This window comes from Entelurus aequoreus, linkage group LG06, assembly GCF_033978785.1.
Source record: "Entelurus aequoreus isolate RoL-2023_Sb linkage group LG06, RoL_Eaeq_v1.1, whole genome shotgun sequence".
Lineage (NCBI taxonomy): Eukaryota > Metazoa > Chordata > Actinopteri > Syngnathiformes > Syngnathidae > Entelurus > Entelurus aequoreus.
Window position 1 is genome coordinate 16250960 of NC_084736.1, and position 27964 is coordinate 16278923.

At 40.9% G+C, this 27964-nt stretch overlaps 1 protein-coding gene and 1 long non-coding RNA gene across 5 annotated transcripts in view; one reads left to right on the plus strand and one right to left on the minus strand.

Moving 5' to 3' along the window:
- The window catches only part of LOC133651880 (uncharacterized), a 40804-nt gene extending 24848 nt beyond the window's left edge, over window positions 1-15956 (plus strand). For 3 of the 4 annotated variants that reach the window (XR_009826502.1, XR_009826500.1, XR_009826499.1), the window contains exons 4-7: window positions 5841-5917; window positions 6930-7339; window positions 8786-8860; window positions 13122-15956. This is a non-coding gene — a long non-coding RNA (uncharacterized LOC133651880). The remainder of the gene's footprint in view (window positions 1-5840; window positions 5918-6929; window positions 7340-8785; window positions 8861-13121) is intronic. The other variant, XR_009826501.1, reaches the window with a different exon arrangement.
- On the minus strand, window positions 423-27895 carry stard3 (StAR related lipid transfer domain containing 3). The gene is made up of 15 exons (XM_062050081.1): window positions 27535-27895; window positions 23379-23601; window positions 23236-23313; window positions 17032-17109; window positions 13949-14002; window positions 13558-13675; window positions 13388-13489; window positions 13265-13320; window positions 13100-13192; window positions 9607-9669; window positions 7114-7209; window positions 6967-7046; window positions 3820-3924; window positions 3647-3740; window positions 423-1582 (listed from the first exon to the last, which is right to left on the minus strand). The coding sequence occupies exons 2-15, from the start codon at window positions 23589-23591 to the stop codon at window positions 1460-1462; spliced, it is 1353 nt and encodes a 450-aa protein (XP_061906065.1). The 5' UTR covers window positions 23592-23601; window positions 27535-27895; the 3' UTR covers window positions 423-1459.
- Between the last annotated feature and the right edge of the window lie 69 nt (window positions 27896-27964).

Genomic DNA, 27964 nt, shown 5'->3' on the forward strand with positions numbered 1-27964 from the left:
GAGTGGGCCAAAATTCCTGTTGTCGTGTGTGCAAACCTGCTGAAGAACTATAGGAAACCTTTGACCTCTGTAATTGCATTCTGCACTAAATATTAACACTGATGTTTTCATGTGTGCAAATACTTATGAACCCCAGTAACATACAAATAAATCATTAAAAAATCATACAATGTGAGTTCCGGATTTTTCTTTTTAGATTACGTCTCTAACAGTGGAAATACATCTATGATGAACATTTCAGACCTCTCCCTAATTTCTAAGTGGGAGAACTTGCAAAATTGCAGGGTGTGCAAATACTTGTGGACCTCACTGTAAGAACTGTTTACTTTTAAACTAGCCCAGCAATAGTGTGGTAAGGATTATCAATCAAGTCACAGGCTAGTAGTAACCCTTTCACAAAAATGTTGACAACTGGCCCAGAAATAAAAAGCAGGACTTTATAACCAGGAAATAATCATTTTATTAGACACTAGATAAAAACGAACAACCAGTTGGTCAGTTAGAATTTGTATGACGCTGTAAACGACGTATAAACAGTGTGATGTGTGTGACTGTATTAAAAAAAGAGCGTGTGAATTAAAATGAAAAGCACAATAATAATCAAAATAAAAAAGGACGTGTCGGCAATAAAGGCACCAATATATTTTTGATACGACTCGTTGCTTTCTTTTGACATTTCTTCACACTCACATGTCTAATGAGGGAGGAACAGAGTGTTCCCTGTAGCAAGGCATCACATGATCAACACTCACCGACAGCAACTATAATTTGCCACATAAAAGATAGCATGATAAAAAAAAAACAAAGACTAAGTGAAATTAATAACGAGCTCGCTACAAGGCCACTTGACGTCCTTAGCGTGCCGCCAGCATCCTGATGTTCTGATTAGCCCAAAAGAACAACCAGGATGCAGCTTTAGTGCCTGGTGGACACAGTACTGAGGCCACTAATGGGCACATTAATGTTCCACCTTTTTTTATTTTACAATCATCAAAACCTTTCAAATATTTAACTTGATGGCCTCAGGCTCTTAGAAATAATATCAGATAATTTTCACTACTTCTCCGACCACAAATGACTTAGGCAGCCTCTTTTTTTGCGTTTTTTTGGGGCCAGAAGGTAAGCACAGATATGTGGTGTCTCCCTCTTGTGGCCAAGTGGAAAACCCTCAGCATGCAAGTGTCTTGTCGCTAAACAGCAACAATGTGACGCACACAAAAAATCAAGCGTCTGTGCAAGAAAGGATAAGGCTCAGAAGAGAGAAGTCTTTGTAACAAGCAAGGAAGAGCAAAGCTTCTGACAACCGTGTCATTGCCACTTCCCCGCGGGACGCAACTTGTGTTTTCGGTGTGTCCTCAGAAAAGGCAACCTTCTTCATCTCCGTATTTCTTTTTTTAAACAGTGGATGAGTTGCAGTGACACCTCCTGTCCAGCGGTGGGCGCTGTGTCATCCCAAGCGTCAGCGCTGGTGGTGGCAGCGCATGGCGGGCCGCAGGTCTGCGATGCGTTGGCGCAGGTGGGACATGAACTCGAACATGGTGGCGGCGAGACTCTGGTGGATGAGGTAGCGGGGTAGTCGACCCTGACAGGAAGGAAATGCTTGGTTTTTGCGAGTGTGGATTATGGTGTTTAACAGTAATTATGTCCATACAGACGCCAAACGTGGAAAAAATAATCTCCCTCAATCTACTTTGTATAGACTCAAAGCTTTGTTAAAAAAACAAGTACCACATTTTTTAGACTAAGGCACACTTAAAATCCTTTAATTTTCTCAAAAATCAACGGATTATCACCCCGTGCGCCTAAAATTTATATTATTTCTGGTTGTGCTGACTGATCTCATCCATCCATCCATCCATTTTCTACCGCTTATTCCCTTCAGGGTCGCGGGGGGCGCTGGAGCCTATCTCAGCTACAATCGGGCGGAAGGCGGGGTTCACCCTGGACAAGTCGCCACCTCATCGCAGGGCCAACACAGATAGACAGACAACATTCACACACTAGGGCCAATTTAGTGTTGCCAATCAACCTATCCCCAGGTGCATGTCTTTGGAGGTGGGAGGAAGCCGGAGTACCCGGAGGGATTATATTTGGTACACAGTGTAATGATAAGTGTGACCAGTAGATGGCAGTCACTCATGTGATACATGTGGACTGCAGGCTGACACCTGTTCAATAAATGACGCTAGCATGTACCCGAAAGCAAACAACACCAAAACGTTGATGTTTCATTGACAACATAACACACGGCACTCAAAAATATGTCACAATGTTTTAGTACGACTTTGGTAAGCTACGAAGCTGCACCGCTTGAGGGATTGTTGAAGCATAACGGCTACTGTAGTCAGACGTACTGTGCTTCAACATCCGGGTATAGATATGATGTGTGTAGAAGGACTCCGAAAAGGCATCTATTAGGAGACATTATCTGGCGTTTTGTTTAGGAATATTATGCATAACCAACTTTTCTTACCTATTGGTAACTACCGATGTGTATTTAGGATCTGCATAAGTCCCAAAAATGTGTGCGTGTCTGACAATGTAGCCCGCGCAGACGTCACAGTCAATATGCTCCTTATTTTGTTTCTATCCTCTTGTTTTGGGGCATTCATTCTCCGCTGTTGCCATTTCTAATATTAACTAGCGTACTGTTCTAACTTTTATCTGTCAGTAGACTCGCTATGGAAGCGCTAAAAACTACCGGTACAACAAACATAACGGGGAGAAGAAGCTGTCGAAGTAGAGGCATGTAAATAAGACCGCCCACAAAATGGCAGATTGTGAAGAGACGGTCAGAAAGCTTGAAGATGGTCAGTAAAACAATCTTTGCAACATTTTGACCAAAGAACCACCATTACATGTTATGTTGTCTTTTCAATGTAGACAAAAATATGACCCCTTTTATGTGCCTTTTGTATAAAAATAGACTTAAATAGAATTGCTCATCGGTACTGCGCCCTATAATCCGGTGCACCCTATGGTCTGAAAAATTCGGTAGGCTTTGCTACATGTCTTAAAACGAATCCGGGAGCTCTGCCAAGAGACTGGTTATTAGTTGTTCCTCTACGTCAAGAAGATTGTTCCAAAGCGCAGCTCCCCATTTTAGATTTAACGCTATTTGCTCGCCCTCCTCATAAACACATTATAATGGGACTGTCTGAGACTGTAGCTTGTCATTACAACGCTGTAGATTGCACCGTAACTGTGCTTTCTGATGCTGCCAGAGCATAAGAAGACATAGCAGGAGAGATCAATGTTGCAAACTTGGCAATTTTGTTGCTATATTTAGCCATTATTCAGACCCCACCTTGATTTGTTTTATAAAAAAAACATCTAATGACAAAACTAGCGACTTTTACTGATTTTATTGGACGCCTTTGTACACGCCGACATTAAAGCAAGAATTGGCGCTGCTGTGTCCCCTATCTAAAAGCACTCAGAAGGGGCTCCATCTTGCTTGTGACAATACAAAAAGTAGTTACATATGTGAGTTAATGTACATTTCTAAATATATTTGATTAGCTTTTAAATTTTTTCCGCCCCACAGCGTACATAAAAATGTTATGCACACGCAAATTAGGCATGATCGATCCCCTGGTCTGCCACAAATAGTTCGCAGTCCTGTGGGAAACACTGACAGTCTCACCTTCAAGTCAGTGTTGAGGATCCAGATGAAGGTGCACACGGACGGGTTGCTGCTGGATTTAAGGACCACAAATCCGCCAGGGCCGTTCTCTCCTCTTGACGTGAAGAAATATAAAAATAAAAGCTGTGTCGCTGCTTCAAAAAAAAAAGAAGTAAACACTGATTATTTCTGACCTGACGTAGCGACCGCAGGCAGGCTTGGCAACGTGGTCGGTCGCCATGCCCGCAGACAGGTAGCAGTCGCGTTTACGTTCCACCCGTCTGACGTTGACAAAGTCTCTGGAAAGAAGACAAAGAGGAATGAGGCTTCCTCCTGGTGTGGGACACATAAGAAGCTACACAGTGGATCCATGCTATTGGCAGGGGTTACGGTCCGAGACCACCCATGGATAGCAAATAGCCGCCAGTAATCAGTGTTGGGACTAACGCGTTACAAAGTAACGCGTTACTGTAACGCCGTTATTTTTTATATTCAGTAACTCAGTTACCGTTACTACATGATGCGTTACTACATAAAAAATAACGTAAAATAACGCAGTATCGGCTAGAAACTGAGAAAATTGATTGTTTTATTGGAGCGCTGCAGAAAAGGCGACCGGAAAAGAGGCGCACGCTGTGTATGTGTGTGTGTGTGTGGGAGGGGGCGTGTCTGTGTTTACATCATGGCGGAGCCAGAAGTCGAGTTTCTTAACATGGAGATATTCTCACTACTTTTCTTTTGTCGACCACAAAGAAAAGAACATTTTAGTTAAATGTAAGTTGTGTCTTGGATCAAAGATCCTATCCTAGCAATTTAAATCTGCTGAAACAGCTACAAAAGCAACATGCTTCGACGAAGCTAGTAAAGAGCGACACACTTCACCTCCTAAGCAACAGCGGCTGGATTTTACCGAGGCATCTGCCTCTGCACATCATACAGCACTGAAAGTACACACACTCTTGTCAATTCTCTTATATACTGTTGCTCTTTCATTCTAGACTTCTAGAGTGTTTGATTATCACATCACTCTAAATGTATAGACTATAAAGTTCACAAACATAAAGAGGGATCCTAGTGGGCCAGGCCAATCTTTCCTTATCTCTAAACTAAAACTGGGGAAACGTGTAGAGTGTTCTGGGCTTTAGACATGATTTTATTTCAGAATTTCTTGAGAGAAAAAAACGCCTGGTTAGGCTTTGTGTATGTAGTGTGTGCCTTCCTTGGTTTACAGCTATGTTGTTATTATGCTGTTGGTTACTTATGTATGTTATGTTGCAGCTATTTAAAATAGTTTTGCCAATTTGTTCTGGCCTGAAACAAATTGGCCCTTTGAAACATATCTTTGTCTTTGTGTGTTGTATGTAGACCACATTGCTTAGCAGGTTCAGTGATGCAAATGCATGTCAAGTTGATAAACAGATTGTATTATTCTCCAGTGCAATAACAGTACTGAAATGAAGGCTAAAAGGGCATTAAAGAGGGCCTTAAAAAAAATTACAAATAAATAATTAACTAAATAGTTACTTTTCACAGTAACATTACTTTTTGGTGTAAGTAACTGAGTTAGTAACTGAGTTACCTTTGAAATAAAGTAACTAGCAACTGTAACTAGTTACTGGTTTTCAGTAACTAACCCAACACTGCCAGTAATTGAGGTCTTAGAAATTAAATAATCCCGGATCATGTTTCTGCTACGCCTCAAAACCGTCCTGCTATCTTGTTGTTCTTCTCCAAATGTATTTGCAATAAAAGTGAGCCTTCTAATGGTTTGATTAGATTAGATACAGAGCCAATAACCATGAAGTCTTCCTTCATTTGCCATTGTTTACTTGCAACAAAAGGGAAGCTCACTAGCTAAATACAAACAAGCATAATCCACCTTAAACATGCCTCACACCTAATACAAATCTTTTAAAGTATAAAATGTACAATCTGCACTTATGAATGAGTTAGGACTGATAGAATGGATGGATTCTAGTCTTTAGACGTCAGGCTAGCACTACAGCCGCATTTGTGTCTGTTGTGGCGCCACCTCAATCTCCCTCTAAAGCAGCTGGGGGCGCTACGCTGCCCAGGCTGCTAGGTCGTCTCAGCTAGCTGTTTCTCTAATGCCCATCTAAATCATCCACTCTGCTCGCCTGTTGTAACCACATACGATCATATATTATCATGATCATATGTTATCATGATCATACATGAGTTCACCTCGCTGCAGGTTTACAGGCCAGATTTGACCAAAGTCGCCTGGCGGAGTTCGTGTTTCTGCAGCCACACAGGGCGCCGTACATGGGGGTATGTATTATATATTATGACTTACTTAGGCTGACGAGTATATGGAAATTAGCGCTCGGCTAGAATCTGACATATTTACGTATTTGTGTCTATTATTAATACGTACTAAGGCTGGGCGATATGGCTTAAAACTGTATCACCATATACCGTAAGTGTTTTATATCGGTCAGTATTGATAATTGATATTTTTTATGTCCTATCGAAAAAAAGGACAAGTAAAAAAATATTAAAATGTAAACATTTCTTATTTCAAATGTAACCTTCCTCCTGATTATAATGCCCTCAACTATTAAGGCAGAAATGAAAGGAAATGTCAACAAAACATGAAGTTGCAAAAATGAGGAATATGTAAAAAATGCTTAATAAAGTGTAACAAAATATTGCAAAGTGTGTAAATGTAAACAGAAAAACCTGAGAATAACTATTTTTGCATGTTTAGTGCCAGGAAGTTACAGTTGTGCTCTAAAGGGTGAGTGGGGCAAAGGTGGTGTGGTATAACCAGTCTTGGTGGGGACGAGCGCCTTGCATGATCTATTTTAACAGACCACATTGGTCTGACTATGGTCTGTTAGAAAAAAATCCCAAAAAACTGCCATTTTGTTGAGGTGACTTTTCCAGTTTTAGCCAGAATTTATTAACTCTCTGCAGCACTCATTTTTATTTTGTCTTCTCACTTCAGGCAAAGAATCAACCGCGAGACAACAAGACGGCGCAACCAAACGTGATAGTTGATACTGTTACCTGATTGGCTGTTACCATGTCACTCCCAATGATCAGTGATCACTTCCTGCGTTGCTCAGTTACCAGAGAGCAAGTGCCTTTGTTCATGCAACCAACCTTGCTTTGCAACTTCCGATGAAGAAAAAAAAAGCATAATTTTTTTTATTGAACGCATTTTTTAATTGATATCGATTACCTGTCTATCGCGATATATATTGATATAATTTTATTGCCCAGCCCTAATATGAACTGCATCGTTTTTTAAATAATTACATTGATATTGAACATGCAGGGATCCACTGAAGTTGGTGGCCACTAATGCAACATACCGGGCGGATACGACTCCTCCGGCCGCCCCAGCTGAGACGTCGTATGTGACCAGTGTGTTGTCGTCGACTCGCTGCAAGATCTAAAGAAGAAGAAAGAAACATTCAAACCTTTTTCATTTTTAATGGCCGTACAGTTCTGAAGCTGACCTGGCAGACTGACACGGTTCTGTTCCACATGACCATCTTCTCAGGCTGTAGGATGACTTCCTGGTACACCAGCTCAGCAGGACACTGCATGAAGGCCTGAGGGAAGCAAAAATAACTCAACGTAGATGTTGTATCAGGCCAACAGTCACCAGCACACCCAGTGAAGAACCCTTAGTTCCACACTATTACAATAATGTGACATCTACCAGCCAGTCAGCACAAAAAGGTAATGATCCACAGTGCATCCGTAAAGTATTCCCAGTGCTTCACTTTTTCCACATTTCATTATGTTACAGCTTTTTTCCAAAATGTAATACACTCATTGTTGTCCTTTGTTTTACAAATTCATTAAAAAAAATATGACATGTACATAAGTAGTGACAGCCTTTGCTCAATACTTTGTTGATGCACCTTTGGCAGCAATTACAGCCTCACATCTTTTTGAATACGCTGCCACAAACTTGGCACACCTATCTTTGGGCAGTTTTGCAGCACTTCTCAAGCTCCATCTGATTGGATGGGAAGGTATTCATCCAGGATGTTTCTGTACATTGCTGCATTCATCTTAGTCTAGTCAGGGAGTTGACCAAGAACCATTGGTCATTCCGTCAGAGCGATAGCAACCAGACCTGTATGGTAGAGTGGCCAGACGGAAGCCATTTCTCAGTAGAATGTTTGCCAAAATGCACCTGAAAGACTCTCAGACCATGGGAAACCAATTATTTGGTCTGATGAGACAAATATTTAACTTTTAACGTGAATGCTAGCCGCTATGTTTGGAGGAAATCAGGCATCGCTCATCACTAGGCCAGTACCATCCCTACATTGAAGCATGGTGTGGGGATGGTTTTCAGCCGAAGGATCTGGGAGACTTGTCGTGATAGAGAGAAAGATGAATACAGCGATGTACGGACACATCCTGGATGAAAACCAACACTTCCCATCCAACCTAATGGCGCTTGAGATGTGCTGCAAAGAGGAATGGTCAAAACTGCCCAAAGATAGTTGTGCCAAGTTTGTGGCAGCGTATTCAAAAAGACTTGAGGCTGTAATTCCTGCCAAAGGTGCATCAACAAAGTATTGAGCAAAGGCTGTGAATACTTAGGTGGATGTGATATTATTTGTTATTAAATTTGTAATATATACACAAATCTTTTCACGCTTGGGGATGGCGTTGCTCGATTGGTAGAGTGGCCGGGCCAGCAACTTCAGGGTTCCTGGTTAAATTCCCAGCTTCTGCCATCCTCGTCACGTCCATTGTGTCCTTGAGCAAAACAATTCACCCCTTGCTTCTGATGGGTCGTGATTAGCCATCAGTGTGTGAATAGTGTCAAAGCGCTTTGAGTACCTTGAAAGTAGAAAAGCGCTATACAAGTATAATCTATTTACATTGTCATTATGGAGTATTGTGTGTAGAATTTTGAGGACAACAATGAATTTATTCCATTTTGGAATAAGGCTGTAACAAAACACAAAACAAAAATGTAAAAAAGTGAAGTGCTGGAATACTTTTCGGATGCACTGTAATAATGAAAAAGTGTGTGAAAGTGTATGACAATATATTTGTATTCAATAAAATGACCCATAAAGTGATTAGCCAAATCAGAGCTAATAGATTCAATAAGGGAGCAGTACAATAGAGCCTCTGAGTTTAAACTTCTGCTACTTTCAGGAACACTGGGAAGCCAAGAATTCCCACAACTAGCTTCAAGCCAAATATGAACAAAGAACATGGCTAACGACGATGGTAAGCCAACTTTGGTTTTGCTTGTGAAGAGACCACTGGATTGTAACCACCAAATTGATCATTTCCAAGTGTTCTTGAATGCACCATCCTCACACACAAACATGGGACACAATTCAATGAAATTTTATTGAAAGTTTCCTAAAATGTTTCCCCTTTAATGCTAACATACAGTAAATAACGTTGCGTCTGTCAGCCAGTGAAGCATAAATCACAGCTTTTCTCACATGATGTCCAGTCAGCACCAAAACAGAGGCTGTACGTTTTGCTCCAAATGTCCCATTTTCGTGGTTGTTTATCATCAGTGGGCAAGCGGAAAACCCCGTTAACACTCTACCAATAAACAAAGCGGCCCCTGTCCATGCTCCACAACTGGATGTTTGTTTGCACTTAACCCATTTTAACTAATGTGACCCACTACAACGCCCTCTGTTGGCTACTTTGTGAAGTTCTACTAAATTAATTACCGTATAGCAAGGCTTAAAATCATTTTCATAGAACACATTGGCGTGAAGGTCAGATTCAAGAAAACACACTAACACACAATGCGATGACTGTACCAAGACAATGCTTGACCCCGCTAACCCTGTTGAAGAACAAAATAGCGATGACAAGCAATAACCATAATGGGTCATACCTTTTAAAATAGCCCAGCTAAACTAGCGTCACCAGCGCTAAGCGGTATAAACAAAGTGTAAAGTGGGTCGCGGGTAAGCGTGACATCACCGCAGCAACAGCTACTCGCTTACCTTAAGGATGAACGTCTTCCCGTGGAAAGGAATCTCCAGGGTGTAGACCGAGTCGCCCGTATCCTAAAAGTGAAAGGGGGCTGATTAAACCAGAATAGTTGATTTTCTTACTAAATTTCACAAGATATAACCCAACTTTATGTGTAGAGCACTTTCAACAACCAGGCACAGAATGACTACAAGATACCGCTAAAACACACAACAAAATTAAAACATTAAAATGTGGATGAAAAGAATAATTACATTAAACCACAATAAAAAAAAATAAAATTGAATCAATAAAAAACCGAGCAAAAAAACCAAATAAGAGATATGCTTACCCTTTTGTGCAGTTATGTTTGTTTTAAGGGTTTACTGTACATTCTATATACATCAATCCATTTTCTACCGCTTGTCCCTATACATATTAATAAAAAATATATATCTATATAGATGTATAGATAGATTTATTAAAATTGTGTATGTCATACCTTTGTGACAGTTTTGTTTATATATTTTCAACAAAAACACATGTTAATTATAAAAAGAAAAATAAGAATAAAAGACTAGAAATAAATTAATAATTTTAAAAGTGGCTCGGTTGTTTGCAACTTGCTCTTAGTTACATTTTTCAAACAAAATCAATTAAGAACACCACAGGCTAGGTTGTTACCATTAGTGGTTTAACAGAATTTTTTTTGTGTCTACATTCCTTACAATTACTAATTATATTGAATAAAAATTGCTCATTGGTCTGACAAATTTGTTTGGCGTTCATGCTTGTCACTCACGGCTGTCTTGTACACTCGTACACGCAGGGAGCGTGAGCATACGTACAAAAGCGGTCCAAGAGAAAGAACGAAGAATTTGCGGTCATGTTGTTGTTATGACAGATTATATATTCTTTGATAGTGAACGTTAGCTATCCAGATTGCCAGTGAGCAACACATAAAGCTAATGCGCGTGCACATGTTACGTACGGGTTTAGTTATGTCATTCCGTGTTAAAAGCCAAATATAATATATGATGTATTGCTTCAAATACTTTTTGAAAGTTAGCGGCCTGGAGGCATGTGCGTAAAGTTTGCAAACAACCTCTTTTTCTGGGGTTCCACTAAATTTTCAAAGGACTTTATACAAATCACCAATTGTGGGTCCTGGGGAATTACTTCACTGAAAACCTATCAACATCACTGGTCATTTTGGTATGTGTATAAGAAGTGTTATGATCAATAATGTAATTAGTTGCATGTGATGTGATGTCAGACATCTTATGTGACTCATATCATGTGTCGCTCAGTACATTGCATGACATAGTGTCACAATATTACTTAACTATAAAAAGCTGTGGGACCAAGATGTTCAGTTGAGGGTTGCATTAAGCCTTATGATAGCACTATGTTTATATGTATGAGTAAACATGTGTGTTACTGTGTATATTGTTTGAATGTTATTAGTAAAATTGTGTTATTTACGACATATTGCACCTAAAAAATGTTCTGAGCTGCTATATTTTACCAGCACCTAGTGAAAAAGCTAAGGGTACAGCCCTGATATGTAATGTAATAGCAGGCATCATCATAACATGTAAGACTGACATATTTTGATCATTTTAAGGATACGACTGCGCATTCAATTCACATACTCATCAAAACGTTCGCTACTCCTTCCACAACATCAACTTCAAATCATGGCAAAGACTTCATGGGAGACAATGATTACTTTGGGACAAATGATGATGATCCAGAGAATTATATTGTTGATCCTGAATATACAGAGGATGAGCTACAAGTTTTAGAAGCTGTGTGCTTAACAGATACAGAAAGTAGGGGTATTGCTAAGTGCTAAACAACAAAAACAAACTACCGTATTTTTCGGACTATAAGTCACAGTTTTTTCCTAGTTTGGCCGGGGGTGCGACTTATACTCAGGAGCGACTTATGTGGGGCGGCATGGCGTAGTGGGTAGAGCGCCCGTGACAGAAACCTGAGGGTTGCAGGTTCGCTCCCCGCCTCTTACCAAAAAAATCGCTGCCGTTGTGTCCTTGGGCAGGACACTTCACCCTTGCCCCCGGTGACGCTCACACCGGTGAATGAATGATAGGTGGTGGTCGGAGGGGCCGTAGGCGCAAATAGGCAGCCACGCTTCCGTTAGTCTACCCCAGGGCAGCTGTGGCTACGAAAGTAGCTTACCACCACCAGGTGTGAATGAATGACGAGTTTTTAAACATGTAAAGCAACTTTGGGTACTTAGAAAAGCGCTATATAAATCCCAGGTATTATTATTATGTGTGAAATTATTAACACATTACCGTAAAATATCAAATAATATTATTTAGCTCATTCACGTAAGAGACTAGACGTATAAGATTTCATGGGATTTAGCGATTAGGAGTGACAGATTGTTTGGTAAATGTATAGCATGTTCTATATGTTATAGTTATTTGAATGACTCTTACCATAATATGTTACGTTAACATACCAGGCACGTTCTCAGTTGGTTATTTATGCGTCATATAACGTACACTTATTCAGCCTGTTCACTATTCTTTATTTATTTTAAATTGCCTTTCAAATGTCTATTCTTGGTGTTGGGTTTTATCAAATAAATTTCCCCCAAAAATGTGACTTATACTCCAGTGCGACTTATATGTTTTTTTCCTTCTTTATTATGCATTTTCGGCAGGTGCGACTTATACTCCGGTGCGACTTATACTCCGAAAAATACGGTACTAACAATCACTTACTGTACAATTTCTGCTCTCACTGGGATGCCAATTGATGAGATGTTTAAATCTTCCTGTTTAGAGGGAGAATTAATCATAACCCCCCACACAGGCAAAAACCAAAAAAATGAAACAGGAATCTTTTCTTGTCTTTCTTGCTATCTCCGAGTCTAAGTTGAATGTCAAAGTTGAACAACTTCTCGGTTTTGGCCACATCAGTCCATTATCCAGGTGACAGGCATGATTTATAATCTCAAATTACCTTTCACCAACTCAGACGCGATGCAGCAGCTCACCGGCTAAATATGTCACTATAGCTAGTTATCTCTCTGTGATTACAGCGCTGCTAAGAATAGTTCCTCAGTGTTAGCACTTATAATAACAATATCGCCAATACTACGTTATTATTCAGGTCATGAGATGTAAATGGCGTATTATTACCAGTTTTTGTATGTTTTTTTAGAGGGTTTTATAGGATTATTCTCGTAAACTGCATTGAGAGCCACCTCATACTTTTTGTATATTACAAATCAGAAAGCATTTAAAAAAAGAAAAACCTATGTGATCTAGTCTTACATAGGGATTGTAAATTATAGGAACAATTCCAAAAAGGTGCAGTTCCCCTTTAATTTACTAATAAAATAAATTATTTGAAAACTATTGACTTTTAAAAAATATTTTAAAATATTAATTAAAACAATTATTTGACTAATTGCATATTTTTCTGCTCAGCTTTATGTAGTCATATTAATTACTGCATATTTGTTTGAAGTAAACAGGTAGCGCTCACGTTGTTCTTTTCAAACTTCCAGTTGTCCTCCTGGGCGAGGATCTGCTCGACGATGGTGAGAGCCTCGCGTCCTTGTCCTACATACTCCTTCTCCTGCGGGAACAGAAAAAATGTCAGAGAGATGGCGTCCATGTTTGGACGCCTCCTGCTGGCCACTGCTGGTACCTGAGCGGTCACGGCACGCCGGCCGAGGCCCTCTTCATCAAGATCCTCCTCAGAGCCTGCAGATCAGGGTAAGAAAATGTCAGCAAGATGGAGGGGAGCAGGGGGTTGTGTTGCAAACATCACCTGCAACCGATTCGGGCGGCGAGTAGAACTGTCCATCTGAGAGGGCGCGAGGGTACATCATGGGGGCGCGCTCGCAGGCCGCGTTCACCGCCGCCAGGTAGGCTAAGGTCAAATTACGTTTAAAAAAAGATTTTTTTGGGTGCGTTTGCTTGCTGGTTCGTCATGCCCACCTCTATCATCATCTGCCTCCTGGGTGAGCACCTTAAAGTCCAGGAACCAGGTCTCCAGCCAAGCCACCACAAAGGAGGTGATGGGCAGCACATAGCCAAATGCATTCTGGGACAGCAGCTGTGTGCACACTTCTATTTAACAAACTTCCTCATTGCTCACCATAAAAAGTGAACGAGAGGTAAACGTTTGGAGCGCAGCAGAAACATCAGGCATCAGAAGTTAACAAAGCCACAAGGAACGTTTGATGTTTTGCAATAAAATCCCACCGATCAGGCGGTTTTCTGGTCAAACAGTTCTTTACCGACACAAATGCAGAAGTGAAAAGGTTTGAGGTTGAAACTGGTTTGCTCGCATGTCAACACATACTTTGAGAAAAGAAGAAGTACTCACGTTAGAAACGATGACCTTCACAACGAGGAAGACGCTGGTCACAAGAGTGGTGACCTGTAGAACATTTCCCTTTTACTTTCTGGCGTCTGGGAAATTTGCGTGTGGGACCATTACAGCGGAACCTTCATTTACGAACCCCTCTGTCTGCGAACTATTTGATTGTGCCAAACCGCCCACCCGCACACACACACGTTGTTAGGGCATACCAAGTGCGGAGAGTAAAGGTGGACAAAAGCATTGGTGAGGAGTGACCTATTTTTAGAGCAGGCTCTGGATTTTTGACAGTTAGGTTTCTTCCCCAGTGCTGTTATTGGTATTGTTTGTACGTACTATTTTGTTAATCTTCAATTGTATCGTACTTTCCGGGCTATAAAGCGCAACGATATTAGCCGCATCCACCAAATTTTAGAAGTAATAAATATTTTTACATACATTATTCGCACTGGACCATAAGCCACAGATACTGTATACAACAATTTAAAAGATTTTGCAAATGCTTATTTATATACCTTAATTGTTTCCAAACGGTGCCTGTCACTCGGCAGTAAAACGGATGATCAAACAAAACACTAGCTGCGGAAGTCAGCTCTCCAATCAGCTGTGACGTTTTGTCAAATTTACAAAACTGAAGCAATATAAAAATAATGCCATTGTAATAATACTCATACAGACACTTGTAAACGTGCGGACATTTGCTAATGTTCACGATGCTATCTATCTATCCATTTTCTACTGCTTGTCCCTTTCGGGGTCGCGGGGTGTGCTGGAGCCTCTCAGCTGCATTCGGGCGCAAGGCGGGGTACACCCTGGACAGGGCCAACACAGACAGACAGACAACATTCACACTCACATTCACACACTAGGGCCAAGTTAGTGTTGCCAATCAACCTATCCCCAGGTGCATGTCTTTGGAGGTGGGAGGAAGCCGGAGTCCCCGTAGGGAACCCACGCAATCACGGGGAAAACAGCAAACCCCACGCAGAAAGATCCCAAGCCCAGGATTTCTATTGTGAGGCACATGCACTAACCCTTGTTCCGCCGTGCTGCAACGACGCTAGCTTGATTATATTACGATAGCATGTACAAATATGCATGAAAACACTCCCACAGACATCACACATGGGGCGCTTTATTAAGTGTGAATTGTTTTCGTTAAATTACAAAACTTGTAAACGTTGCTTGGAGTGATGAATGAAGAATCATTTCGAATACAAACGCTAAAGACTAATAGTAGTCGAAACAGGATATACTGCCGCTTCAAGGCACGAAACAGGAACTACATTTTCAACCCCCAGCATCTGCAGGGAGCCAACACGTCCAAAAGATGGCGCCATAACACAAACAATAACAAAACTTTGCAGTGTCTTTTTCTGTGTTTTATGAAAATTATTTGTTGATACAAAACATTATGGCCATTAGCGAAGAAAAACCCATGAATTATCTCCACCAGTTTATAAGCTGCAGGGTTCAAGGCGTAGGAAAAGTTAGCGGTTTACAGTCCGAAAAATACCTGTACAGTAGTCACCTCACGTTATTTAGACAGCCTTAGAACAAAATAATCTGGGAGGAGGACTTTTTGTTGCAACGGGGTGGGTCCCAATATTTCTTGTGGAGAAATTTGCTTCACTATACGAAATGTTCCATTTAAGAACCCTGTTCAATAATCAAATAAGTTCGTAAATCGAGGTTTCAATGTATTACGATTAGGGATGATGTTTGATAAGAAATTATCGAGTTAGAGCCCATTATCGAATCCTCTTATCGAACCAATTCCTTATCGATTCTCTTTTTGAATCCAGATAGGTTGTAGTATATGGAAAAAAACACAATATTTGGTTTAACAAAAGCTCACTTTTATTTTATAAGAAAAAAATTAAATTAAAATAAATAAATAAATATTGACGGTTACCCCCCTATAAAAATAAAATAAATACATATTGACTGTTGTTATCCAAAGTATATTATGTGGGATTTTTCAGAAAAACAAATATATACAGCAACACAAAAACAACCTGTCTCTGTGATCACTATAGGTGTATAAATAATAATATAGTGTTAAATAAAATCAGTCCCTTGGGCACAAAACTGAAAATAATACAGCTCTCCAAAAAGTGCACTTCTGCTGCTATTGGAACATACTAACTACACACACTATGACACTAAGAACACCACAGTCATCAATCAACAATTCTTCCCCCCTTACATGAGAGCGAAGCCTGGCAATAATTGCATATTGCCTGTTCTGCCCTCACTATACGTGTTGAGGTTATACAGCTTGGCAGACAGCTAACAAACAATCCAAGACGTCTAATAAAGTTCCAAAGCAGATTAATCCATTTAGGTTCTTTATTGTTGTTGATCTTGCTTCGTCTTTTCCTATCTTTACTTTTGTCTTGCACTGGACTGTTATTTATTTTATTTTTTTTACTGAAATACACACAATGACAAATGTATAAGCTATGTGATTCAATTAACATACTGAAATGTAATACACAATATGTAAATATTAGCTTCACACAAATATACAGTACTATCATCAAACAAATACTTCTGATGGTGGAAATACACAACTGGCAGCCATTTTAAGTCCTCAAAACATCCATCGAAACAGTGCACAAAAATCGTTTTTCAATAAACATCTTAGTATCAAATTTAACCACTTTCCACCTTAATATTGAGTTACATAAACAAGTTAAACAGTTTACTTACAGACTTACAGCTAACACAACTTGTCTACTTCTCAATTGTCTCATCAACTGAACTGACGTCGCCAACCCGGAAGTGCCCAAACTAATGACGCGTAGTATTTTCATATCGCCACAAGGTGTCAGTAAGAGTCTACAATCAAATGGGCATAACATTGCCGTCCCACAGGGCATTTCCTGTGGGAAGGGATTTGTTCCCAGGGATTCGAATAAAGAACCAACTCTTTTTCTTTACTATAGTGGCCTCGATAACGGGAACCGGTTCTCAAAAAGGGATCCGAGTCCATGGAATCGGTTCTTTTCTTATCGAACAACTGGGAGAACCGGTTTCGAACATCGTCCCTAATTACGATGTGTGTGACGTCTTCATTAACTCACCGCGATGACCCACCAGTGCTTCAGGCGAAAGGCAGCATAGCCCACTTGTAGGCACAGGAAGCGAAACAGAGCCAGCAGCTGCAAACAGAAAGAAGAAGTTCCCCTATGTGTACTCAAAACAGAACTAAAGTCAAACATAATAGCATATCATAGCAATACTCAGACATGACGGCAAATGCAGAGGGCAAAGGATGACATCATGGATGTCTGATTATTAAAGCAAGACGAATGCTGGATCCTTTTTTAGGGTTCAGTAACGTGCCTACTTTTCAGTCGGTCATAAAATAGAAACAAAGTAGACACCGCTTCAGCTGTGTGTCAGTAATGCACAATTGAAATAAACAACACAATTATCACCTCCAGTAGTCATATGTACAAGGGTTTTCTCTGCATGTAAACAATTGTGGTGTTTTGTTATTGGACATTTGTGCTCGTCACAGACTATCCATAACGAACACGATGTTCAAACATAAGGATGTCCACATGTGCACTTGGCACCAGGACACCCTAGGCCGCAGTTCGATGATCGACTTTGTAGTTGCGTCGTCAGATTTGCGGTCTCATATTTTGGACACTAGGGTGAAGAGAAGGTGGCTCAGGTGGTGGGGGAGGATGCCGATCAGACCTGGCAGGCCCAAATGCATTGGGAAGGTCTGCTGGGAACGTCGGGCAGAGTCTCTCGTCAGAGAGAGTTTCAATTCCCACCTCCGGAAGAACATTGAACATGTCATGAGGGAGGCGCTAGACAATGAGTCCGAGTGGACCATGTTCTGTACCTCTATTGTCAAAGCGGTCGATTGGCGCTGTGGTCGCAATGTGGTTGGTGTCTGTCGTGGTGGTAATCCCAGAATCAAAAGGACCCGATAGGACTCCTTTTTCAGCTTGACGGCATCCCTCACCGCTAGTGTACACCAGCGATTTTGGCTCATGGGACCCCGGAGGCAGCGACAGGCCAGGTCGCAGAGGCAAAAACTCTGACATGGTAGGAGTTCGGGGAAGCCATGGAAAAAGACTTCCGAGCGGCTTCGAAGCGATTCTGTACCACCATCCGCCGCCTCAAGAGGGGGAAGCAGTGCACTGTCAACAGTGGGGATGGTGTGCTGCTGACCTCGACCCAGGACGTTGTGGATCGGTGGAAGGAATACTTCAAAGACCTCCTCAATCCCACCTACACATCTTCCTATGAGGAAGCAGAGCCTGAGGAATCTGTGGTGGACTCTCCTATTTCTGGGGCTGAGGTTGCCGAGGTAGTTAAAAATAACTTCTCGGAGGCAGGGGCCCGGGGGTGAATGAGATCCGCCCGGTGTTCCTTAAGGCTCTGGATGCTGTGGGGTTGTCTTAGTTGACAAGACTCTGCAGCATTGCGTGGACATCGGGGGCGGTGCCTATGCATTGGCAGACCTGGGTGGTGGTTCCTCTCTTTAAGAAGGGGAACTGGAGGGTGTGTTCTAACTATTGTGGGATCACACTCCTCAGCCTTCCCGGTAAGGCCTATTCAGGTGTACTGGAAAGGAGGCTACGCCGGATAATCGGATAGTCGAACCTCAGATTCAGCAGTGTGGTTTTTGTCCTGGTCGTGAAACTGTGGACCAACCCTATACTCTCGGCAGGATTCTTGAGGGTGTATGGGAGTTTGCCTAACCAGTCAGTCTACATGTGCTTTGTGGACTTGGAGAAGGCCTTCGACCGTGTCCTTCGGGAAGTGTTGTGGGGAGTGTTCAGAGAGGATGGGGTATTAGACCGTCCGTGACTGTGGCGGTATATAAAAAAAACAAAACTGTGCATTTAAATCGCCTGCTAGAAGCGCATCAGCAGCTGGTCGCACACCTAAACGAGTTGACACCCAGCTAAAGTGAGAGAAAGTTGAAGATAAATATATTTTTAGCTAATTATTGCATTTTTGTTCAAGCCAGTGTAAACTACCCTAAATATTTTGACATTACTACCGACAATAACGTCTAACTTTGCGCCGTGTGCGTCTTCAAACCTCCGTTTGGACATCGCTGTGTGGAGCGTGCACTTGTCTCAGTGCGTGTCTGGGTTTTCTCCAGGCACTCCAGTTTCCTGCCACATTCCAAAAATGTGTACAGTATGTTTGGTTTATTGGAGACTGTGAATTGTCCATAAATATGAATGTTAGTGTGAAGGATTGTTTATATACAGTGTATGTGCCCTGCGATTAGCCATACTAATTTGAGTTAGCTTGTCTATGAGCTAGTCCATTGTACGTTAGTATTAAGCTAGCAGCAATAAAGCTCATCCTTCATAATTGTATTACTTTTTTCAGTTTATTTCAAACCATATTATTAATCTAACGCGGTTCCTACATGTATGTGCACTTAATGTGTGTACAGTTAGGGCCATAAATATTTGGACATTGACACAATTTTCAGTATTCCAGCTCTGTACAACACCACAATGGATTTGAAATGAAACAATCAAGATGTGCTTTAAGTGCAGACTTTGAGCTTTAATTTGAGGGTATCCATCCATCCATCCATCCATCTTCTTCCGCTTATCCGAGGTCGGGTCACGGGGGCAGCAGCCTAAGCAGGGAAGCCCAGACTTCCCTCTCCCCAGCCACTTCGTCCAGCTCCTCCCGGGGGATCCCGAGGCGTTCCCAGGCCAGCCGGGAGACATAGTCTTCCCAACGTGTCCTGGGTCTGCCCCGTGGCCTCCTACCGGTCGGACGTGCCCTAAACACCTCCCTAGGGAGGCGTTCGGGTGGCATCCTGACCAGATGCCTGAACCACCTCATCTGGCTCCTCTCGATGTGGAGGAGCAGCGGCTTTACTTTGAGCTCCCCCCGGATGGCAGAGCTTCTCACCCTATCTCTAAGGGAGAGCCCCGCCACCCGGCGGAGGAAACTCATTTCGGCCGCTTGTACCCGTGATCTTGTCCTTTCGGTCATAACCCAAAGCTCATGACCATAGGTGAGGATGGGAACGTAGATCGACCGGTAAATTGAAAGCTTTGCCTTCCGGCTCAGCTCCTTCTTCACCACAACGGATCGATACAGCGTCCGCATTACTGAAGACGCCGCACCGATCCGCCTGTCGATCTCACGATCCACTCGTGAACAAGACTCCGAGGTACTTGAACTCCTCCACTTGGGGCAGGGTCTCTTCCGCAACCCGGAGATGGCACTCCACCCTTTTCCGGGCGAGAACCATGGACTCGGATTTGGAGGTGCTGATTCTCATCCCAGTCGCTTCACAATTTGAGGGTATTTACATCCAAATCAGGTGAACTGTGTAGGAATTACAACACATTTTATATGTGCCTTCCACTTTTTAAGGGACCAAAGGTAATTGGACAATTGGCTACTCAGCTGTTCCATGGCCAGGTGTGTGTTATTCCCTTGCTTTTTTTCATTTATTTAATTTACAAAGAGCAGATAAAAGGCCTAGATGTCATTTCAAGTGTGGTATATTAATTTGTAATCTGGGGAGGTCATCTTCCAATATGAAGTCCAAAGAGCTGTCACTATCAGTGAAGCAAGCCATCATTAAGCTGTAAAATCAAAACAAAGCCATCAGAGAGATAGCAGAAACAAAGAGTGGCCAAACCAACTGTTTGGTACATTCTTAAAAAGAGAGAACGCACTGCTGAGCTCAGCAACACCAAAAGACATGGAAGACCACAGAAAACAAGTGTGGTGGATGACAGACAAATCCTTTCCCTTGTCAAGAAAAAGCCCTTCACAACAGTTGGCCAGATGAAGAAAACTCTCCAGGAGGTAGGTGTATCTGTGTCCAAGTCAACAATTAAGAGAAGACTTCACCAGAGGAAATACAGAGGTTTCTTCACAAGGTGTAAAACATTGGTGAGCCTCGAAAACAGGAAGGCCAGATTAGAGTTTGCCCAGAAACATCTAAAAGAGCCTGTGCAGTTCTGGAACAACATCTTATGGACAGGTGAGACAAAGATCAACTTGTAGCAGAATGATGGAAAGAGAAGAGTATGGAGAAGGGAAGGAACTGCTCAAGATCCAAAGCATAGCACCTCATCAGTGAAGCATGGTGGTGGTAGTGGCATGCATGGCTGCCAGTGGAACTGGATCTCTTATATTTATTGACGATGTGACAGCTGACAAAAGCAGCAGAATGAATTCTGAAGTGTTTCGGGCAATATTATCTGCTCATATTCAGCCAAATGCTTCAAAACTCATTGGACGGTGCTTCACAGTGCAGATGGACAATGACCCGAAGCATACTGCGAAAGCAACCAAATAGTTTAAGATAAAGAAGTGGAATGTTCTGCAATGGCCAAGTCAATCACCTGACCTGAATCCCATTGAGCATGCATTTCCCTTGCTGAAGACAAAACTGAAGGGAAAATGTCCAAAGAACAAGCAGGAAGTGAAGACAGCTGCAGCAGAGACCCGGCAGAGCATCACCAGGAACAAAACCCAGCGTCTGGTGATGTCTATGGGTTCCACACTTCAGGCTGTCATTGACTTCAAATGACTTGCAACAAAGTATTAAAAAGTGACAATTTGATTTATGATTATGTTAGTTTGTTCAATTACTTTTGGTCCCTTAAAAAGTGGAAGGCACATATAAAATGTGTTGTAATTCCTACACCGTTCACCTGATTTGGATGTAAATACCCTCAAATTAAAGCTCAAAGTCTGCACTTAAAGCACATGTTGATTGTTTTCATTTCAAATCCATTGTGGTGTTGTACAGAGCTGGAATATGGAAAATTGTGTCAATGTCCAAATATTTATGGACCTAACTGTATACAATGTACTTTCTTTTGTGTGCTTTGTTTTGCAGTGACTTAATTGTGAAGCATATCAACAAAACACATAGTTATTTTTTAAAATCTAATTCAAAAGGACTGTTTACATATTTGGCAAACTAAATTGCAACATTAAGTCAGGGCAGAATAAAGTGTAGCCTTTGTTACCTTTTACATTAAGCAGCAACAATTGAAACTGCATTGAACAAAGGGAGCAGTCTACAAAGTCAAATTCCTTGTGTTAAAGCTGATTGTGATTCTGATATAAGAAAAACATTTAATATTAATGTTATTATTAATAACTAATAACATAAAAGTGTTTTTAAATATACATAAAACATTTGTTTTAGCCTTTTTAAAGAAAGGCTAAAGAATTGTCATGTATGATGATGTCATTGACCATGCCCCTAACCACGCCCCCACCGCCAAGTTTACAGTGGCAATCTCGGGTAAACATCCAGGCCCCCCACCTTGTCAAACTCTCCCCAAATTATCCCAAACTTTTGTGCTGCAAAATGTTTTTCTCATAGTTTTATGTTAACGTTTTATTATTCATTTGTTATAGTAACAATAATAATAATAATATTACATTCAATCTAAAGCGCCTTTCAAAAAACCCCAAGAACACTTGACAATATACAGATAAAATAATTTAAAAAATAATGACAAAACAACAAAGAATAAAGGATTTTTGTCTGTTATCGTTTTTATGTGATTAACGTGTTATTATTCCTAACTAGCTCCATAACATAAAAACTATAATAGTTATACAAAAAACAATTGTAGCACAAAGGTTTTTGGACAAGTTTGGGGAGGTTTTAACAAGATGGGTAGTGGGGGGGCTGATTATGAATAATAACACGTTAACATTAAAACTATAATAGACAAAAACAATTATTATTCCTCACGAGTTCCATAACATAAAAACTAAAATTGTAACACAAAAAATATTTGTAGCACAAACATTTGGAAGTACTTTAGGGAGGTTAGGACAATGGGGGGAGGGTTATAAATAACACGTTAACATAAAAGTATAAAACATTAATAGCATAAAAACTATAACAGTTACCATAAAAACTTAAATAGTTGGACAAAATAAATGTAGCACAAACGTTTGGGACAATTTGTGGTTATGAATAATAACACGTTGATAACATTGAAACTATAATAAACAAAATACACTTTGCCGCACAAATGTTTAAAGGGAGCTGGATGACGTCACTGGTCAGAACATGTATTTTGGAAAAACTCTGAACCCGTAACAGCACAAACTCAAATCTTTACAGCGCAAAAGAATGTCAGTGTTATTTTAATGATAGGGGTCCAAATTTGCACAGGTGTACGAGCTGATTATTACCAACCAAACAAGTCCCAAAGACGTGTTCTGGTGTTGCTGGAGGTCTGCGCTCTACTTGTAATGTCACGTATCATTATTGACTGTAATCTGAGGTGACTTACAAAGATGTCAAAGAAGGACGACCTAAAGTGGTAGTGGATGACCTCCTTCTCTAGGCTGTCCCAGATGGTGCTGGAGATCTGCAAACAAGGCCCACAGCAGTCAAACACTTGGCAAGGAAAAAAAAACAACAAACAAGCCTCACGTTGAGTTCGATGATCCACAGGAGGGAGATGAAGAGCAGGTCAAAGGTCACAAAGAGGCAGAAGGTGCGTCGCACGTCCGAGATGAGCTTGCGCTCGGCGAGCGGCAGCAACATGTACTGGGACGGGAGGGACAGCGATGTGGAGTAGGACGCGTTGAGGGAGGCGATGGCGGGGAGGCTGCCCCCAAGCTCCCCATACTCTGCGCCCGGCATTCCCGCAGACCTTTAACAATAACATCATCATATTTTTTTCCCCACAGACACACTCAGGGCGGGAAGTTTTCTTAAATGTTCACTTCCTGTTTGTGTCACATGTCTCCATGAAGTTAAAGATAGCATACAAACAGCAAGAAGCTTATTCAGCCTTGGTAAATTCCATAATGGTAATAAACTCGCTCTAAACGTAGAACTGACACTAAACCAAAGCCGCACAAACGTCATCAAACAAATGTAATGGGGAATTGCTGCCAATTTAAAACACTTAAGGCGGAATTACACTTTTAATGGAATTGTGTATCATTCGCAATCCTTATGTAGGACAAGAATGCATATCTTTCTATTTTTTATGCGTTCTAATTATTTATTAATAGCAAGTACAAGCTGGCTAACAATGCAGCTAATGGGGAGTAATCTTTCTGACCATAAAAAACATCCAAATAGCACCAAGAATACTCCACATACATTTTGTGACCTGAATAACAACCAAGTATTAATGCCAAATGACTACTTTTAGCGGCGCTGTGACCTCACAGCTAACTAGCTTGTGCAGCTACATCGCCTCTGAGCTGGTGAGAGGAAATTATAGATTATTAATCATGTCTCTCACCTGTATAGGGAACAGTGTGGCCATAAACCGATATGTTCGTCAACTTTGGCATCCAATTTAGACCCGGAGATGGCGAGAAAGACACGAGAAAATGCCTGTTTGCGACACCTTTTTTTTGTTTTACCTTTGTGAGGATCAAGATTAATTCTTAATCTAAACGGGACAATATGCACATCCCATCAGTTGGTATCCCAGTGAGAGCAGACATTGTACAGTAAGTCATTGTTTTAATATGGTGGTAGCTTTTATTATCATTTGTCCCACAATATTTTTTGGATGTTTTCATGAAATTTGCCATGATTAGTCGTGTTGTTGAAGGAAATAGCAAACGTGATGCCTCTGTGAAATTAATGCATGCTTAAAATGAGCAAAATACGTAAATATTGCATGTTAATATGAATGCAGCGGAGATCAGCACAAGATTAAAGATTAAAGTACCAATGATTGTCACAAAGCGGTAGCAAATGGATGGATGGAATATGAATGTGCCTGTTACAACATAACATATATATCAACTTAAGCGGTAGGAAATGGATGGGAGGGTGTATATAAAACCTTGGAGGTTTTTGGATGAGCGCTTTATAGGCAGAATATAGTGTCCCATTACCTCCATTGTTAGCTGACTTTTACTAGTGTTCATTTAAAAGTTAGAATGCATTAAAAAACAAAACAAAACATGTGTTCTTGTATTTGTGAATGATGGGCAAAATTCTAATAAATCAAAGTTCACATTTAAATTTGTGGTATTGATTAAGTTATTTTTTTTTTAAACAAAATAAAGTGTTTAATGTACAATAACTAACCAAAAAATACTATTGGCTCTGGGCGATATATCGAATACACTCGCTATATCGCAGGTTTGTCTCTGTACGATGTAAACAATGACTATTTCATGAGTATTCGAGTATACGTTGTCACGCAGTTGCTTTTAGCTGCGGGCATTACACTACAGGCGTTTCTCACTCTTTCTTGTCTCTCCTTCTCCCAGAGACTTAAAACAAGCGCACCTTCTTACATATGCCACATACTGTCACCCGTGCAACGTCATACGCCCTCGCCGAGCAGAGAGGTAGCGGCATGGGTAACGTTAGCTGTGGCAGGTGGTGCAAACGGAGCGGTGCGAGTGGTAATACGAGAGGGAGAAGGTGCGGATCTGGTAACAAATGGAGGAAGAAGAAATAATTCCTAAAAAAAACCAGCACGGGTTCCATCGTCTGGCGGTGGTTTGGCTTCAAGCGGGAAGATGTTGAACAGACAACCGTAATATGTCAAGTATGCGGCAAAAGTAGCAGCACTACTAATTTGTAGCATCATTTGAAAAGTCACCCGCTAGAGAATAAGGAGTGCGCGTGACAACATCTCCGGCCGGTGCCACACCAACAAAATGACCAAGAAACCAGCGCTGACCCAATATAGCATGGCGTCTTCCATTTCCAGATCAACACCGTATGAAAAAAATAGTCAAAAACAGGAGATAACGTCCGCAGTAACCTACCACATAGTGAAGGACATACACTATTTGATTTCCTATTATGCAGCTCATTTTTATTTGACAGTTATTGAAATATCTTGTGTGACATCATGCACGAAAGTGCACTTTATTTGTTTTAAACTATTGTAGTGGCGTTCTGTACAAAAAAGCACTTTAATTTATTTTTGTTTTGATATGTCATCTTAGTGACATCATGCACAAAAGTGCACTAATAGCTTGTTTTAAAATGTCTCTGACAATCTTGCACTTTCTGTTTTGAAACTACATGAATGTTTGTGCCACTGCTAAATAACTGTTTAATAAATACACTTTTGGTAAATTGACTTAGTTGTGATTTCCCTATTTGCATGAAAGTTTAAAATGAGCATATATTCATGCAGTATGAACAAGAATGTTTTAATGTAGACCAGACCTGGGCAAATTAAGGCCCGGGGGCCACATGCGGCCTGTTAAGCTTTTCAATCTGGCCCGCCGGACATTCCCAAATAATTTTTTTAGATCTTTAAGATGGAAACTGTAGCCGCCATTATGATGTGCAGTGATGTCTTGAACTATACAAAGTATTTCAATGTTCGAAATCTGCGCTTTTGAATTATATACTAGTTACTATGGTAACCTAATTAGTTACAATGATAATCTAAGTCACAGCAGTTCAGACGAGGCACCAAGCAGTGTGGGTGGGGAGCGTTTCCACAAAGTGTTCCCAGAGCGGCCTGAAATGCGGGTGTCAGGGACAGACGCAGAAGGAGATTTTTACAACAAAGTTCTACAAGAAAAGAGATACATCAGATTGTAGGTGGGTTTTTTTTTTTACTCTTCGCGTTCCTATTTCGCCGTGTTTGTTGCATTTTTGTTGTGTTTCGCTTGATCGTAAATATTGTGGATGGAGGGGGGGTGTGACGTTCAGATGTTGTCAATATTCAGTGTTTTATCGTTCATAGTTAATATTGTAAATCCCACATTCTTTATATTCATGTACATTCTGGGGGTCTCATTCAGTAGAACATGTAAAATTCCATTCCGTTTCCTAAGGCGGTCTGTCATAACGTTTTTAGCATTCAATCAGGCATTATTGTGAGGTTTTGTATTAGTGTTCCTAAAAATAGGACCCAAACACACACATATTGTATAGCAGATTGTCACAGCTTATATATGTGTGTGTGCGTAAATTTATATTTATATATATATGTACATAGATAGATAGATATACCGGCCCCCAGACACATTTTTTTCTCTAAATGTGGCTTTGTAAACAATTACAAAAATGACCCAAATAACGACTGTGTAGTAATTGGAAGAAGAATAAGGAAAATATCGTCTACTAGACAGCGTTTGGACATTTGATGCGCATGTACCTTTATAGGCCACCGTAACTTTTGGCAGGAACAACAAGTAGGAAAAAAGAGAGCATTGTTGTGCTAGTGACTCATTAAAAACAACACACTTTAACGCTACTTAAATATGATTCAATAATGACATATTACTTGTGAGCATGTTGGCTACAAAAACAAACATCTGTCAAGAGGCCAAGTTATTCACTTCGCCAATTTGACCTGCAAGCTAGCAAGCTAAGACGCCACATTAAAAAGTTCCCTAAAAGAAGCGGACATAATAATAGTTTATTCATAAATCGTGTAGTGGAATTCATAAATGTCCACTTTAAAAAAGAAAGGATGCTAGCTTCCATCAGTTAGCTTACAGGCTAAAGTCTGCTGTTTCACACCTGACTTTAATGCTAAGCTTCACAAAGTGCGGCCAAGGAAATGGCAACTATTGCCTGTAACTCGCATTATTTTGTCACGTCACACATTCCCAAATGTGGAGTGTTTTTAACTTACTTGTTTTTACCGCTTCATCATCGCCATGCGAAGTCTTTTTCCGGCCAACGAGTCGGACATTTCAAAGAGCACAAATCACGTCAAGATAAGCCCCCGTCCCTGCCGCTAGTCACGTGATCACGTCGCTATGACGGCATCGATCAAAGTAAAATTACACTTCAGTTTACGGAGGGCCAGATTCGACACATATTTTCAGCGTAAACATAGAAATGCTTCCATAATAAACCGACGTCGTTATAATTTCAATAGATTTGATGATATGTAGAGTTGATAAAAGCGCGATGGAGGTTTAAAAATGCCTGGTAATTTTTAACACACAGGAGAACTTTAAGGGGAGAAAAACCCAGCACAACCGAAACTGCCACGACCAAATCTGCCAGCCAAAGATCACTTCCGCTTTCGTCAGCGAACAGAGAGGCAGAGGCATTGC